We start from the raw sequence: 18,652 nt of genomic DNA on the forward strand, positions 1-18,652 counted from the left end.
ATTTGGGAAGTAAAATAGGACTTCTTGGTCAGTTTTAGGCAAAAATTATAGTAATGAAGTTCAATTTTCCACCGTCTAAGAGTATATGGTGACTTCTTTTTCCACCATACCCGCTCTGCACATCTAACTCATCGCTTACCCAGATGGAAAGACTGGGTATACCATGGGGCCAACTTATGTACCCGTGTAGTGATAGTTTTCATTGAGGCAAAAGAGTCTCAAGCAGAAGAGATTAGTTGTTCCAGGATGCTGCCTAGTCATCCAAAGTGAGTGAGGAGAATTCATGTGGAAAAAAAGGTAGCCAAACAAGGGCATGAGTCAGAGTTAAATCTGTGTAACTGACGAGATAAATGGACAGTGTTAACTGGTAATGTGGGAGGGGGACAAGAATGACTAAGAGAGAAGGTTAATATTAAAGTGTGATAAGAAAGTGATCCATCCAAGAAAGAGGGAAAGAGGTTACAGTGGAAATATGCAGAATAGAGAGAAAATTTGAAAAAAAAAAACAGGTCGATGGTACGACTAGCTGAATGTGTCACCTGGGAAATAAATTGAGTTATGCTCCATTCCTTCATGAATGAAATGAAGTATGAAGATTCGGGGTGTGAGGGATTGTCAATAATAGAACATTGTTGGTCCACCAAAATTAACTTTTTCCCTCATGATCTCTAACCTTATTAGAAATGTCCTCTGTGAATTTAGAATTTGAGCCAAAGTACCTTGAATGCTAATACCCCATAAAGATATGTGTGTAACATAAAAAAAGTAATGCAGATATCTCTTAGTTCCAGAGATCATTGATGGACGATCTTTCACAGCAACGGTGGTCGGGTTAAACCCATGGGTTGAGTATGAGTTTCGAGTAGTTGCTGCTAATATGATTGGGATAGGAGAGCCAAGCAGACCATCCGACAAGAGACGAACAGAAGAGGCGCGTGAGTATGGTTAATATGAGAGAAAAGTTGGTTAGCGATAGGAGCTTTTGTTTGTTATAATGTGTTGTATTAGTAATGACTTGTAATGTAGGGTATCTATTGTAATTGATGGCTTGCAATCTGAAGTGTGTGTGTTTGTGTGTGTGATGGCATGTAGTGTGAGAGGTGCATGTGTGTTTGATCGTGAGGAGCAGAGAGTGTGCACTGTGAGAATATGATTTTGGATTTAGGTCTTGCCTTATTTAATTGTTGTTCAATGCAAGTTTATATTGAGGTGCAACAGGTAATCTCCTGTCCCAAATGCACTTACAATCTAAGAGGGAATTTCTGTTACTTGGTGCTTCATTTAGGTGTCCTGATGCCATGTGCTGAGCGCAAGTTCTGATGAAGGAGTAGGTGTGGGGGACAGGTTTTAGATGTGGGGCAAATTGTGTGATGGTGGAGCATTGGTAGGGGTAGTTTTGGGAGCCGGGGCAGTTTGTGGAGTATCGTCAATTGTATGAAGAGGAGTTTTATGGTGTGGAGCAGTTTGTAGAATTATTTTTGGGGGGTTGGGGCAGTTTGCAGGATGGTAGGTTAGTTGCAGTAGTATTTTTTTGAGGTGGGGTAATTTTATAGCGTAGTAGGGGGTCTTTTTTTTTTTTTAGTGGGTCAGTTATTTGGATACTGGTGCCCACATAGCTAAGTGGGAAGATAGCACCGCACAAAAAGCAGTCCTAACTATACCTGCTTAGCTCTGCAAATGCCAGCCTGTACCTTCCATATTTCTCCCCTCCCAACTCCCCCAAACAGACAAGATCCCTTATCAATGGACCTGATCCCCCTCACCAACAACATCCGACCTCCCTGCCCTGATGCATACCTTCCCCAGCCTACCTGTCCATCCCTGGTGGTCTAGTGGGTGATCAGGGCAGGAATGAACCCCAATCATTCCAGCCCCTAGTGGTTCTGGTGGCAAAATGGCTTCCATGACCTCTAGTGGCAGATTATTTGCACTGGGCTAGCACACCCAATCTATTTCAAAAGTCAGCACACTGAGGTGTGTGGGGGTGTGGCACATGAATTGTGAGGTGTGCGACTAGTAATATGGGGTGTACATTGTAAGGTATGTGAGTAAGGTGACAGTGTAGGTGTTCATTGTGAAGTGTGTGTGTAGTGGCACATAGGTTTGTTGATCACATGAACTCCGTGGGGGTGTGACACACCTAGTCTGAGATTTTTAGGCATCTGACACATGCACTGTAGGAGTGTTGGGGTATGAAAGGACCGTGAGGTGTGTAGAGCATGATGGCACTGTGAAGTGCATTGAGTGTGACAGCACAAGCTTATACTGTTCATTGTTTGCTTTGTTCTTTCTACAGTTCCTGAAGTGACTCCAGCAAACGTGAGCGGTGGGGGAGGCAGTAAATCAGAGTTAGTGATCAGCTGGGAGGTGAGTTCACCAGACCTGTTAACTTTGGGAGTAGAAGGTAGGAGGACATTCGAGGTCCTGGAGAGTGAGGCATGCATGATGGAGAACGTCTAATGGTCCAGTAACATATGTGATGCAATGTATGTTTGCTATAGGGGTGGCACTTTCTCTTATGCTGCATTAAAATCAGGTGAGGGGCAATGGGCCTAATGATGTGGGCAAGAGGAGTATTGTTTTTCGGGAGTTAAGTAGATTGCAATGGGATATTTTATTACTGCAGGAAACACATTTGCAACCACGTGATCAGCGATTGTTGTATCAGAAGCATTACGTGACTATACGTACATGTTATACGAGGGACGGAGTAAGGTAGCAGGGTTGGCAGTATTAATACACAGGATGTTTTCACGGATGATTCAGGGTGCTGCTTGGCAGTAAAGGGTCTTCTGTATGGGACAGAGGTGACCTTGGTAAATATATATGCACCAAACCAGGGGTAAGAGATCTTTTTTTTTTTGGGGGGGGGGGGGGTTTCTTTACCCTTTATTGGGTTTCTGTACAGGGGCAGTATTAGTTATGGGGTGGATTTTAATATTGCTCCAGATGGGAAATTGGACCATTCAAAGATGGGAGGGGTATAGTGCATCTCATAGAAGGGCCATGTTATCTTTAATGCAGGCATTGGAAGGGGTGGGCATTTGGCAGTTATATCATCCTACTTAAAGCAATTAATTTTTTTTCCTATTCTAGGGACACTTATACATATATAGATTTACTGTGGGGAAATAGAAATTACTGGGGTTACTTCCGGGGTGCCCATATTGAGAATATTCTGATCTCAGATCATGCACCCATTTGGGCTGAGCTAGGTGATTAGGGGGGGGGGGGGGGATGATCTAGGGCCTCGGGATTTTGGAGACTTAATGAAAATCTGCTAGGAAACAGACAGATATATGAGGAAATTAAGGGGATAATCGATGATTATTTGTTGGTACAGTGAATGACAGTCATCTATGGGATGCCCTAAAGGCAGTGGTGAGAGGTCATTTAGTAAAGTGAGGGGGGGGGGGCATGTAAGAAAAAGGCTAGCGATAGATATTTGTTACAGCTTCAAGGGTAACTGAGTTCTCTGGAAAGCCAGAATAAAGAAAAACTCAATCCCACCTTTTTACCGAAACTAACTAGGCGTGAGTTGGGCAACTTACAGAATGAAAAAAAAGATTTCAAGCGGAGACAGTTACAGCAACGGGTTTTTTTTTTTTTTTTAGTTTGGCAATGAGTCTGGAACCATATTAGCCAGGTGCCTGTGAGACAAGCAAATTGTCAATTCTATACAAAAGATAAAGGGACAGAGTGATACCCTTCATTATGTGGCTAAAGAGATTTAGGGAGTAATTTTAAAGATTTTATACTGGATTATATAGCAATAAGGAAGGGGATACTGTGGAGGAAATACAGCAATGTCCAAGTCGCATTCACTTACCCACTCACTCACCTGCAGAGCAGCAACAACTTGATTTTCCAGTAACTATGCCTGAAATGGATTGGGCAGTGAGGCAACTGAAAAGTGGAACGGCCCAGGATTAGACAAGTTCACCTTCAGATTTTATCAACTTTTTCTGAGGGAAATTGGACCACTGCTATGTAGAGTGTGTAATGGGTAATCCATTGCCCCCCTAGTATGAATGAAGTGGGTATAGGAGTCCTGCTAAAGCCTGGAAAATATCCTTCTGCTTGTGGGTCAAACAGGCCAATTGATTGCAAAAATATTGGCACAGCATCTAGATGGAGTGTTGCCTGGTTTAATCCATACTGACCAATTGGGTTTGTCCCTGAACACTACGAGGCAGATAATATTATTTGGAGGGTCCAGCGATCCCAGTCAAATTTAGCTTTGTTCTCTGTGGATGCAGAAAAAGCCTTTGGGTCAGCTGGCCCTTCCTTTGGCATGTCTTGTCTAAGGTGGAGCTGGGAGAGCATTTCTGTAGGTGGATTCATAATCTTTATGAAGCACCCAGGGCCAGAATTAAAGTTAATGGAGGATATATGGAGGCTTTCTCCATCCTGCGAGTCACCCGGCAGGAGTGTCCCTTGTCTCCACTTTTCTTTGCCCTCTCATAGAGCCTCTAGCAAAGGCCATTAGGGATAATGGGATGTAAGGGGGTTTCATGAAGGGAGACATAACCACAAAAGAGCACTTTTTGCTGCTGATGTACTTTTTTATGTGGACTCACCAGGCTTGATGCTCCTTGTTATTGTGTGGGAGCTCCAGAAGTATGGATATGTAGCTGGATTTAAAGTAAATTTTGATAAATCTGAGTTATTAGGTGTAACAACTGAAAGGGCAGATGAAGAGTTATGGCAGCGAAACTACCCTTTTAAATTGTCCAAGGGAGGATACAGTATCTAGGAGTTTAACTCACTAGGGATTTATTCTTTCTATATCCGAAGAATTATGGGAAAATCCTATAGCAGATCTGGGTGGATTTGGAGAAATGGAAGGGTTTATGGTTATTAAAGTGAACATCTTGCCCAGATTACTGTTTCTATTTCAAGCTTTACCTTTGGAGGTTCCTAAATCGGTAATTTTCAAAGTGCAGCAGAATATTAATACTTTTATTTGGGGTAGAAAGCCGCCATGGCAAGCTAAGCAGCTTTTGTGACAGAGTTTGAGGGGGGGGCTGTCCCTGACAATGTATTATTGGGCGTCACAGTTACGACAGCTTTTAGAATGGAAGCTCAATCCAAACAAGCCCGGGGGTATTATTGGAGTAGGATCACTTTCTTGACTTTCCCTCTGGATTACAGGGGGAGGGGAGGGTAAGCGGAGCTCAGATTACCAATCCCTTTATGAAACACCTGTTCTGTATTTGGTTTAAGGTATGAACACTTTGGGAAAATTAACATGGTATCACCTTTAGCCTGGATCCGTTACGAACCCTCCTTTGCGGCAGGTAGGGAAAGGGGTGTTTTCTCCAGATGGGAATTGAGGGGATTAGTGCTGTTCTGGCAAGTTTTGGATGTTGGGGAAATGTATTCTTTTGATGATTTAAAAGAAATGCATTATCTCCATATCTTTCCATATCTTCAGGCTAAACATTTTATAATTTCTCAAAACTGGTTAAGGGAAGATCCAGAAATAGGGAACATCTTCAAAATTTGTGGGCCGCATTAGGGAAATTGAAGGGTCCAATTTCCATTCTTTACAGATTTTTCAATGGGAAAGAGTTTCAAAAACATAGTTTATGTTACAATGGGAAAGGGATTTAGGGGAAGAATTGGAGAAAAATGTTTGGAAAAGGATATTTTGCGAGGTTAATAAAGCTTCCCTTTGTGTTCTAATTACCGCATATAAGGTAACCTCTAGATTAAAGATGTTGTTCCCTCTGGTACTACAGAGTTATGTTGGAAGTGTCAGATAGGGGAACATTTTTTTCACATATGGTAGTCATGTGATATGATACAAGGATATTGGGAAGCAAAGTTTGTTGGGTCTTAAATGGAAACTACAGTCAAGAGGAGATGTCTGGCAGCAGCGAAATGCAAGAGTACAGCTAAACGGAAGCAGACTTGTGATCCCACAGTATATGATTGGTCACTAGAATTGTGAATAGTTTGAAATGTGGAACAACTATCAGATCACCATCATGGACTTTGTAATCCTGCCAGGGAAGAATAAAGAAAGTTAGCTGATGTGTTATCTCATGTGTGAGAGTTCATATAAGGGTTTTTTGAGGGGGGAGAGGGGATTTGTCTACTTTGCAACAGTTTTTCTTTAACGCCCACTGAAGAACTACTGTAAGGCGTTTGATATGGAGTTTATTTTCCTACTTTGTGGAGGGGGGAGGGAGGTTTGTTTACCTGGATTTGGGGGGGGGGGGATCCTGTATGGGAGGGGTTTCTGGGAAGTTATGTGGATTGGTTGATATTGTGTGTTGTGAGTTCTGTATTTGGTACTAAAATCAGAAAACCTTTTTAGAATAAGAATTGAAAGTTAAAAAAAAAAAAAGAATAAATTAAATCAGGTGAGAGGGTAGCTTGCTGCTAATCTCAGACACTGATCAGAGCTGGTATTGATAGAAGAGATGGGACGTTGCAGGTGCATCAGTATTTCACTATCAGTTCTGGTCTGATTAACTGGCTAAGGACTCCTCTCCCTTGTTACACCCCGTCTGAACAGTAAGGGAACATTTTCAGCAGAATCTGAAATCTCCCACTCGTAGTCAGGACTCAGAGCACTAAGTTTGTCTTATGTGAGTTTTTCTGTTGCATTACAGCCGGTTCCTGAGGAGTTACAGAACGGTGGAGGCTTTGGATACGTGGTAGCTTTCCGACCATTTGGCACAGTCAGCTGGATGCAGACCGTAGTTGCATCGTCGGATGCCTCTCGATACGTGTTTCGTAATGAAAGCCTGCCTCCCTTCTCACCATATGAAGTGAAAGTGGGAGTCTACAATAATCACGGTGAAGGCTCCTTCAGCCCTGTCACAATAGTGTATTCAGCAGAAGAAGGTATTCGTCAGACACTCGGATCTACTCGCAAGTAGAGTTGCATGCCCAGTCAGTGATATCGGATGCACTCAGTCAATACACCCTGCTTACAGCCCGCACTCATTCATACTACCAGGACACTCTGCATACACCACACTGCATATAAAGTACATGCAACCAGCACACTTTACATACTGCATGTAATCGGCAGACGTAGTGTATACACAATGCATATATTCAGTCAGTACATGTATCTGGCAATTTTTGTAACAGGGAAAGAGGATGGGATTTGATATAGTTCCTTTCTGTGGTTACAATCAAAGCGCTTTACATATTATATACAGAGAAAGGGGATGCGATGTGATGTATGGGCCAGAGTACAGAAAGAATAAGTTAGTCCTTTACACATCTATGAGACCTCTAAGGTCCTCTCAAGGATTGTCACTATCTTGTACCCTCATCAAAATAAATTGTACAATGTGATGCCAGCCAGTCTTCTCAGGAGTAGCTCCCATGCTCTGGAATTCACTCCCAAGGAGACTACGTATAACTCAAAACTACCTCTACTTCAGGAAGCAGGTGAAAGCCTGGCTCTTCTCCCAAGTCTTTAATACATAGGGTGACTGACTATACACTCATTCTGCACCTGGACTAGCTTGCTACACACACTGTAACTTAGATCAGTTCCTTATCTCTTGCTTAACTATACAATGAACCTGCCTTGAGTTTAGCCAACCATCAAATTATCCCAACTGACTCCATGCATCTTTTTCCCATCATATATCTGCTCTTGGTCCCTCAGCTACATGGTAAGCCATGTTGTAGAACATCTTTAGCATCACATCGCTGTTATTTGAATGTTGTAGTTCATGCTTATTAGATGTATCATTAGTATGATATCTCTGGTATTTGAATTCCAGTGCTGTTAAATGTGTATATTTTTGATACTGTTTCACAGTAGTCTAGTATTAGGTTTCAATTTACTGTTTATGTTTATTCTTGGTTATTTTACTATTGTTATGCCGTTAACAAAATTGTAAGTTTTATGTTAAACTGTACCTGCTGTACATCGCCTTGGGTGAATCTCTTCATAAAAGTGGTTAATAAATCCCAATAAACAAGTAAAATAAATAATGAAAATGGTTTACATATTATATACAGGGAAAGGGGATGGGATTTGATATTCCACCTTTCTGTGGTTACAGTCTAAGGGTTGACATATTATATACAGATACTTATTTTGTACCTGGGACAAGGAAGGATTAAATGACTTGCCCAGAGTCACAAAGAGCTGCAATGGGAATCAAACCCAGTTCCCCAGATTCTCAGGCAGCTGAACTAACCATTAGGCTATTTCTCTCCTGGGTGCCTGGTAGGAGCCTGTTCTATGAAATACTGGTCTAACAGGTTAAATGCACACCCATAATTTTGGTGCAATTACTTCTGCAGCTATACAACTGGGGTAAACGTTGGCAATGTCTGCTTAATGGACAGCATTTGATGAGTTGTGTGTAAGTGGGGATCCTGCCCAGGCTTTGCTCATGTGCAAGTGCGAGATAAGTTAAGTGCCTATTTAGGGGGTGTTTTACTAAAGTTTAGCTCATAGGAATAAAATGTGCCCTGCTGCAGATAACTTGAGCTAAGCTTTAGTAAAAGACCCCCTTACAAAATAGCGTGTAGATTTTGACATTTATGTTCACAATGCACATGTAAATGCCATTCTACATGTTCATACATGTAATAGCTCCAGAACTGTTACTGCTTCCAGAGTCCAGACCACTGCAGTCACCATATAGCTCACATTTCTCATCCAATCAGCACACACTGCGCACGTGGGGCAATTATGTAAGGAAGGCGACTGTAATGTGCGTAAATCACCAGAATACTGTCCAATGTTCTGGCTACATGCCATTCTGTAAAAAGGTTTCAAGTTTATTATTACATTTATTAATAAAAAGCTTGATATCCCGCCCAAGTGAAAGACTATCCAGCCCCTAAATGTGATGTGATATTTGCATCTTGGAGTATAGCAGAGCACAAATTTATGCTCACAACATATCTCAGGAATCTAGAGCGATATGGCTGGTGTTAAGTGCTTCGCCTATATATCGGGGTACAAGTATTCAACATCGGAAAGTAGATGCCTCTTTCCTTTACAGAACAGGCTCCAATCGACACCCTCTAGAGTTGCTCCACACTGCGCACTTCCATTTAGGCCCCCCGAGGTCACGCGGTGGAAGCCTGTTCTGTAATGGCATCTGTGCACCCAGGTTCTGTTTTAGAATAGTCGCGTAAGATGGTATCGATGCGCCTAATGATTACACAGCCGTAGACCTGCAGTAACTGCGGCAGGGACGCGCATGAAAGTACCTGCATAACTGGGAGCCCTGCCCACCCCCTCTCATAGTTATTTAGATTAGATTTATTAGTTTCTTCTAGCCTGCTCTTATCCAGAGCGAGTCACAATAAAACATCCATAAAAACATTCAGCAAAAAAAACCACAAAAAGAATCAGATACAACACAAATAGAATAATCAATTAGGACAACAAAAGAAAGTCTCTGAACTGTTTCCAGAATGGAGGCCCACTGGTTTCACACTTAAGTCGTCATGGCAAATTGTTCCACTTTTCTAGGGTGAGCCTTCAATGTGGATACCAAGAGCACAGGATTCTCCTTATACTGTATGTTTCAGAGTATTTATGTGGATAAATGATTTCTCCAGAAACTAGCTGACTCAATACCACACACACACACACACCTCTATATGTAGGGGTTTTCGGTGAGACTGGAAAACATGTGCATGGATCATATTTTCCAGTGTGTGTGCACATCGTTACAAAATCAATTGCAAAGGGAACTGAAAATAAACTTTCCTTTTGAAGTTTGATGCAAAGTTGAAAGGGGAAAATGGATAGTCTGAGAATTTCCTAAACAATCGGAACACACTGCACATAATCAGCACTGGAAAAGTTTTTCATTACTTTCACAGCATTAGCTGTGTTTGCCTCATTATTCTATTTTTTTTTTAATATAAAATGAAATCAGTTTGAGATGTTTATAGGCAGTGCTTCTTCCCATCTCTTACTTTCCTCTCGGCAGAGCCTAATCGAGCCCCATCTGCTGTGATGGCGAAGAGCCTCTCCGCATCTGACATTCAGGTGTCCTGGGTTGCAGCACCAGAGATGCTGAACAAAGGCCGGGTACAGGGCTACGAGGTAGGAATGGATTTGGCCATGGCAGCTGAGCCAGTACATCATGTCCTAAATGAACATCTGTGAGCAAGTGTTTTGTTTCCTAGATCCGATACTGGAGATATGATGATAAGGAAGATAAGGCCAAAAAATTAAGAACAATGGGAAATCAAACCTCCTCCAAAATCACAAACTTATACAGCAACATGCTATATCACTTGAATGTCAGAGCCTTCAACACTGCCGGGAATGGGCCCTCCAGTGCCACCATCAACATCACCACAAAGAAACCACGTAAGTGCATGAACCACATAAACACAGCTCTTGTCATCTTCTCCGTTTGTGAAGTAAACACGGTCTCTTCAGTTACTGTCTGGTTACCTGGCATCACCGCAGTCTGCCTGGTTTCTGGCATGAGTGTTCATTTTGGTTGCCGTTCTCTGTACCTTTTCTAATTCCACTGCGTCTGCTTTCCAGACGTGGTGACCAGAATTGCACACAATACTTACAGTGTGACGCATTATGATAGGGCTTTTTTTTTTTTTTAATTCTCTATTCCTTTCCTAATAATTCCTAACATTCTGTTTGCTTTTTCGGCTGCCCCTGGACACTGGCCAGAAGATTTCAACATCTTGTCCACAATGACACCAAATCCTTTTCCTGGGTGGCGACTCCTAATGTGGAACCTTGCGTGATGTAGCTATGCTTTGGGTTATTCTTCTCTATCTGCATCACTTTGCACTTGTCCACATTAAATTTTACCTGCCATGTGGATTCTCAGTCTTTTAGTCTTTCTAGACTTCCAAGGTTCTCCTGCAATTTCTCACAATCCACACACAATTTAACAACATAGTAACATACTGAATGACCACAGATAAAGACAAGCATGACCCATCCACTCTGCCCAGTAAGGTGGCCAGGGTTTCACCTGCAACTCTCTGCAGGTTAACCTCCACCCCCCACCCCCCACCCCCCACCCCCACACACACACACACTTTGCCTTTAGGGTTGTAATTGACATCTGCTACAGTCTACACCATTCTTTGCCCCCTTTATAAAAACTTCTTTAGAGTAAGAAAGATAATTGTTTTACTGTGAATGGAAAGGTCCAATACTTTTACTCCATCTTCATGCTACATAGGGAACCTCTGAGTTTATCCCATAGCCTTTTCAATCTCGCCATTTCCCATGAGAGAGTATTCAGGACATCCACCACCCTCTCCATGATAGTCTTTTCAGTTTCCTTCCTTGCAACTTTGTTCCTCTAGTTTTATAACCTCTCCCATGTGCAAAATTGAGGGTTTTATTGAGGGCGAAGTTAGATCAGGATCAAGGCTGGTGTGCTTTGACAGTAGTTGGGAAGTAGAACCAACGGTCTGTGCCCCAAAATTGGCGGGATGGGATCATGATATGATATGCACATACTTAATCTCTTTCAAACACATGCTGTAATTGCAGGGGCTGCATATCTCAATGAGGGGGGAGGGATAGAATCATAGAGTTGATATTAGTGAATAAATGATCCTAGTCAGCAGTGGGGGGGGGGGGAGATATTCTTCAGGTTGAAAGCAGCGGTATTGTGGTATAACGTTCCAAGATTGCATCATATAACTGCCTGTGAGGTTGGCAAGATGCCAATTGCTCCGTTCATGATGCTGGTGTTTAATCATGAGGAAGCAGAACTTGCACTGAGTGCCAGACACAACTCCGGCCACCTCATACAGGTCTTTATCTGACAACATTTTACTATAAGGAAATGGAAGGGGGATTAGCTTAGTTATTAAAATATATTGGATCTATGAAAGTTATTCTAGAAAAGAAAGGACAGAGGAAAAGTTTGGGTTCTGCGTTAGACTTTGGGCTGAATAAAACGAGAGTTGTGAATTCTCTTTTTGTTATACTCTGTCTAAATTATTCTGTGACCTTGATTTAGAAAAAGTACATTTCAGTTCTGCTGCAATGCAAAATCATGCAAAATAGCTTATTAATTAAAAAACATCTGAAAATTAATATGGGGAAAAGGCTTTGTGGTCCTTTTTCACAGGAAAAACAACTACAGCTCAAGAACAGCCAGAAAAAAAGCAGCCCCTTCACTCAGCAGAGGCAAACCAATCTGGAGACTTTCCCAGACCTCTTCCCTTTGGGGGGGGGGGGGGGGACTTCTAATCTCTGGTGGTCCCATTAATTTCCCTCTTCTTCCCAAGCCCCAATGCCCCACTTTGAAGAAAATGTTTCCTGGACTTGTATATAGGCCCCTTTGAGGAGAATTTTATGACGTCTTTTTTTTTTTTTTTTTTTTGCACTACTTGCTTAAAAGTATGCGCTTTGTCAAGAAGGGACATACTTTCCTGTAGGCAAAGCCAGGGGTGTAGTCTATGCCCAGTGTGGGCAGAGTTTGCTAGTATATGAGTGGATTTTAAGATACATTTATCAACCCTGGTTCTTATGAACTTTATGTATGAACATTTGCAACTGTTCTCGAGTAGCTTTAAATGTGTACAGTGCTGTGTATGTCTAGTAGTGCTATATGATTAGCAGTAGTAGTAAATATCCAGTCTTGCATTTAAAGTGTGATTTCTGTCACATATACTTCCATTTTACAAAGACACAGAGCTATGGCTAAGCAGGCACTGGCGACCACAATGCTTTTTAATAGCAGAGATCTCTGCTATACCCAGTATGAAGGCCATTGAATTGGTGCCATACAATTCTAATGAAAGTATTGCTTAATCCCCAAAAAGAGACCAGGCTTCCATTCCATTCTACACCTCAGGGCCCAAAACATTTCCATACACCACTTACAGGAAGTAGCTCTTGAGTGACATGCACTCTCCCTGGTTATTTGACTGCTGCCATCCCAAATAATAATTTGATAAGACTCCTTAAAATTGGTGTACGGTATATCCATTGTAATCACTTAATTTTGTTGTAGCAAATGGTGCAAACTTAAAAGAACCTTCTCTTCCTCTATTTGTAGCCCCAAGTCAGCCCCCTGGAAATATCATCTGGAATTCGTCTGATTCTAAAATCGTCTTGAACTGGGATCAGGTTAAAGCACTGAAAAATGAGTCAGAAGTGAAAGGTTACAAAGTAAGTTGTGGAACAAGTTGCTTCTGTAAGATGAGTTTTCAGGAACTGATTTTTGGACTTACGGAGGGTGTTTTTATAAAGGATTAGAGGAAATGTATGTAAATTTTAGATTGTAATTTGTCTCAGACTGCTTGTGAGGCAGTAACTCATGTAGTGTTCAGTAAGTAAATAAATGCTGTCCTGAACCCCTGGCAGGAATGATGAATTCTCTCTCTCTCTCGGTCAGGAGGAGGTAAAACTTACTACACAATATATAATAGGAACTTCATATACAATATTGTGATGATATTGCATCCATCAGAATCAACCCTCAGGCAATAACTTAGCGAGAGGGAGAATATGTAATCATCATCAATCCAGTTGTCCAAACTTATATCTGATGACGATTACATATTCTCCCTATTGCTAATGGCTAACAGCTCTTTTAGTAAGCCATGGCAGAAAGTGGCTTGCGGCAGTTCGAGTGCATCTTTTTTGCGCACATTGGACCAGTGTTTGCCGCAGTCTGGAAAAAGGGCCTTTTTTCAAGGAGCCAAAAATGGACATGCGGCAAAATAAAAACCAGCACACATCCATATTCGGCCTGAGACCTTACTGCCACCCATTGACTTAGCAGTAAGGTCTCATGCATTATCCGGGCTGTAGGCATGCAGGGCACTCCCACTGCTGTTTACTACTGGGTAAGCACCATGTGGTAGAAAATAGAAAATACTTTCTACCAAGTGCTTTCAGCGCATGCTAAATTCAGAATTACTACCCGGGGTACGCAGTAGCCGGGCGGTAATGCTGATTTGACGCATGCTGAACTCACGTAGGCCCCTAAGTTATTGCCTGAGGGTTGAAATACGTGATTCTGATGATCCAATAATATCACAATATTGTATATGAAGTTACAGGATAGAGGAGCCACATTAGGAGTCACAATCCAAGAAATGAATCTTAAGTGTCATAGTGGACAGTCCTCGATTCACTGGGTTGCATCTGCCAATAAAAGCAAACAGAATTCCAGGAATTATTTGGAAAGCTATAGCAAATAAAACAGAAAATATCATAGTGTCTCTGTATTGCTGTATGATGCACCTGCACCTTGAATATTGCATGCAATTCTGGAGCTGCAGCTCAGAGATACAGCAGAACTAGAATAGGGGTGGTGGGGGGCAGGGATAGTGCTGGGCAGACTTCTACGGTCTGTACCGTGAGGATGGCAGATACTAATCAAGGTCAGGTATACACAAAAGGTAGCACATATGAGTTTATCTTGTTGGGCAGACTGGATGGACCGTGCAGGTCTTTCTCTGCTGTCATCTACTATGTTACTGTGAAGGGTGACCACAATGATTAAGGGAATGGGAGGACTCTCATATGAGGAGAGGCTAATGAGATTACGGCTCTTCAGCTTGGAGAAGAGACAGCTGAGGTGAGATGTGATAGAGGTGTACAAAGTCAGGAGAACAGTAGAACAAGTAAACATGCAAATCTGCTGCTTACTCTTGCACAGAGTACAAAAACTAAGGGACATGCTATGAAGTTACTAAGTACCACATGTAGAACGAAAAAAGAAAACATGTCACTCAATTAAACTCTTCAATGTGTTGCCTAAGAATGTAGCAAAAATAGTTAGCATAGCTGGGTTAATAAAGATTTGGACAAGTTTCCAGAGCAAACACCACATCCCAAGTCCTGTACTTGTTGTGATCTCCCACTTAAAAACATACGAATTCAAGAACTGCCATACTAGGTCAGATCAAAGTCCATCAAGCCCAGTATCCTGTTTCCAACAGGTGGCCAATCCATGTCACAAGCACCTGGCCGGGATCCCAGGAGACAGCTACAGTCCGTGCTTCATACACCAAGGGATAAGCAGTGGCTATGCCCGAGTCGTTCTGGAGCTGCATCTCAATAAAGAAACAGCAGAACTAGAAAGGATACAAAGGTGGACTTGGGGATACCCCACTGCTTCTCACTGGGTATAAAGAGCATGAAATCGATCTGCTTTTTGGGATTCTGCCAATTACTTGTGGCCTAACTGGCTACTGGGTTTGATGCACCTTTGGCTAGTCTGAAAACCAGACTGCCTAGTTTGGGGAAAGGTAACCTCTACAGCTTTTTGGACATCCAGAATAAATACACACAAGATATATTTGCTAATTTGTTTCACACATATTTACTATGAACTGTTCATCTGATACAAATAATGGGATCATTTTTATAACAGGATGCTTATGTAAGGTCCAAAAAGGCACCTATTTAAAGTCTATTTTACAAAGGCAGCCTAAGGGTAAATGTGTACATGTACCGGCGTATTTTACAAATATGCACATACATCGCAACTCTGCCTCCACTCCATCCAAACTCTACTCAAGGGAACGGCTGTACAACTAGGAGAACTCTTTCCAACCACAATATTATCAAAGCACTTTGCTGCTTGTAAAATATCGTATCAAATTATCCCCAGTATGTGCATTAGCTAGGAGTAGATTAGATTACTGTAATGTATTGCTACAGGGTCTACCAAAAATTAATTTATGCAGTTAAGTGTGTACTGATGCTTTGTGATACAGAGGGAAGAACAGCTACCTATTGATCAAAGAAAACCCTGAAAAGTTTTCTGTCTCTGTTTAAAGCATTACAGCCAGATGGAGTGAGTTTTCGGATCAAATTTTTTTCTTGCTATGCCCCACGTAGAGCTCTGAGCTCCACATGATTTTCTGTTGATGGAACGTTTGCTACAAGAAAGTATATTGGTGAAATTAAGGTCATGGGCTTTTCGTTCTTGTGACCCAAGACTTTGGAATAGCATTTGATTAGACATTAAGGTGCTCTCGGTGCAGCAAATGAGAGGAAACCCATTCAATTCCTCTCAGTTCCCTCGCAGGAATCGCTAAAACAGCTTTTTAAAGAAGCCCTAAGCCAGCAGATGTTTATCATTTCATTGGAAATTGCAAACATTTCTGTTTCAAAAGCATTTGGAAAAGGAGATTCATGATGTGGAGAATCTGAAGGACTTGTTCCAAGAATTGGAGGGGGCAGGGGTTATAGCAGGAGATAAATGTGTGATATGAATATGGTGGAGTCTATATATTTCTTAGATGTGCATTTTATTTTTTATATCTTATTACTGTTAAGTAACTTTTCACAACAGTAGAAGTGATACAATTCATCTGGAGTATTTAGTTATTTAAATGTCTAAGAAATGCAACTAAATCAAAAACACAATTTTGGGTGGCCTTTGAGGATCAGTTTTTAATACTTGACAGACTCACACAGAAACTTACCAACAACTGTGGCAGAAAGATACAGAACTTATCCCAATTGCACTGATTAAAAAGATTTTCCAAGCACATCTTGATATGTTTCCTGTATATATTATGCATTCTGAACTCAAGGAAAACGCTCTGTCATAATGCAAGTTTTGAAATGAACAGTAGCAGTAAATGAGAGTGAGATCATCGCCGTATGCAGAAAACTAACCCTTCTGGAGACATTACCCCCTAGTGAAAATGACCCACAGGCAGAAGGACAGACACAAATATTCTTTGAGAAGTCAGTGTGATTTGAAATGTTGGGTCCTCCAGGGACCACAGGCTGTCAGTTGAATGTATAAATGACTGTCCTGCTGGTCTTTCTTCTGCAGGTTCTGTATAGAAACAGACAGAGCAGCACATCTGTAATAGAGACCAACCAGACATCTGTGGAGTTGACTTTGCCATTTGATGACGACTATATCATAGAGATAAAGCCAATCAGTGACGGGGGAGATGGAAGCAGCAGCGAACCAGTTCGAATCCCCAAAATGTCAAGTAAGATTTCTCAGACTCTGAACACGAGAAATACGGGAAAATGAAGGATGGGACACAAAGAGGACAGAGCCTGTTCTGTCCTGTGCTCGCTTCTGTAATCCCTCTGTCTGTCTCTCTGTTTCAGATGCTTACGCACGAGGATCCGGTGCCTCCACCTCCAATGCTTGTACACTGTCAGCTATCAGCACTATAATGATCTCGCTCACAGCCAGATCGAGTTTATGACACACAATTATTTTTCAAAAGACTTTTCATTTACAATCTAAGCAACGTCTAGCTAGTTCTTTTCAAGACGCCCAGTACTAAGTGATGTTGTTGGAGTACTTCTTACTACTGGAAAAATCCGATGTTTTATGCTTCTTTAGGAATGGCATTATACAAAACTTCCTCAAAATATAGCTTTGTCTGATGTTTCCCTGGGAAACTCTGCATTGCACTGAAAACATCTGTAATACGATGTTACCAAAGCAGTTTACATATGTCCTTATATGCATATTTTTTATTATATATATATTTAGTGTTTTATAGAATTTTTTAAAAGTTAACATGATGTAGATAACTCATTTTTTTTTCTTCTGCTGTAAAATGCTACAGGCAGTGTCATACAAAGGGTGAATTTGTGTGTATATAAATCACAGGATTCCTGTTGTTAATGAGCAATCACTTCAGAAAAGTTACAGTCAGGGACACTGATGAAATGAGTTGCTTGTCAAAGTGCCGCCTGCTGCTTCTCTGCACATCCCTGGGATCTTTCATGGTGGACACATGCAGCATCTACTCTTTCATTGTTATATTTGTGCCAGTATTTTGCACAATACTTCACAGTCAGGCCTAGATGTTGGTGCTGCTTTGGAGCGGAAAGCGGAGTATAGGTAGTTTGAAATGTGGTACAGCAGAAGAAAACCAGCAAACAGATGAACCGTTACCAGCTGCTTGCAAAATGGTGCACGGACAGCGCTGGTTTAGGCTGAATGGTACCAGATAGCCATTGAGTTCACCTGTCTAATGATGGCCCAATGATTTTTTTCTGCAGTGATCCAGAGGAAGGTGAAAAATTATCCCTCTATAGCAGTAGTGAAATTTGCAGCATGAAAAAAAAATTATTTCCAATCTCTACCTATGAAGATCAGCTCTGAACAGCTGGCTTAGTGCTTCCCTTTCATCTTACTATTTTATACGTCTCTTCTAAATAACTATTTAGGTGGTACATTTACTAGGGTGCATTAACGTTTTTAACGTGTCTTTAAAGTTAAAGCACACTAAACACTAATGCACCAATACATTCCTATGTGTGCATTAGCGTTTAATGCACATCAACCATTAACACACGTTAAAACCACTAATGCGCCTATAGTGCGCCTTACTAAACAGACCCCTTAGTTTTCCTGTGCAGTTGTTTAATGTTGGTAAAATGTCCCACTGGTGGAGTAAAGAATCCCTCCCTTTTTTTCCCCCCTAGGCTGAGATGTTGCCCTTTTTTTTGGATGAATTATTTTTGTAAACCACCAATACTAAATTGAAAGCATACAATAAAAACATATAAAATATAATAGCAAAACATAAATCTATAAATGATAAAAATACCAAAAAACAATAGAACAATTAAAAAAGCACAACATTGATGAAAGATTACAGCAATAAGAACAGAATAAAATTGATTTCATCATCGTAGAAATAGCAAGAGAAGGCCAGAGTGAATAGCTAGGCATCAGTATGCTTATGAAATAGTTTT

At 41.3% G+C, this 18,652-nt stretch overlaps 1 protein-coding gene across 1 annotated transcript in view; it reads left to right on the top strand.

The window, feature by feature from the left end:
- LOC115471924 (contactin-4-like) overlaps positions 1 to 17,399 on the top strand; it is a 150,804-nt gene extending 133,405 nt beyond the window's left edge. Inside the window, exons 15-22 of the mRNA XM_030205893.1 lie at positions 786 to 935; positions 2,297 to 2,367; positions 6,624 to 6,858; positions 9,939 to 10,054; positions 10,138 to 10,324; positions 13,008 to 13,120; positions 16,755 to 16,920; positions 17,045 to 17,399. Of these exons, the coding sequence (XP_030061753.1) occupies positions 786 to 935; positions 2,297 to 2,367; positions 6,624 to 6,858; positions 9,939 to 10,054; positions 10,138 to 10,324; positions 13,008 to 13,120; positions 16,755 to 16,920; positions 17,045 to 17,145 (1,139 nt within the window). The 3' untranslated portion in view covers positions 17,146 to 17,399. The remainder of the gene's footprint in view (positions 1 to 785; positions 936 to 2,296; positions 2,368 to 6,623; positions 6,859 to 9,938; positions 10,055 to 10,137; positions 10,325 to 13,007; positions 13,121 to 16,754; positions 16,921 to 17,044) is intronic.
- The last annotated feature ends 1,253 nt before the right edge of the window (positions 17,400 to 18,652 follow it).

This window comes from Microcaecilia unicolor, chromosome 6 (genome assembly GCF_901765095.1).
Source record: "Microcaecilia unicolor chromosome 6, aMicUni1.1, whole genome shotgun sequence".
NCBI lineage: Eukaryota > Metazoa > Chordata > Amphibia > Gymnophiona > Siphonopidae > Microcaecilia > Microcaecilia unicolor.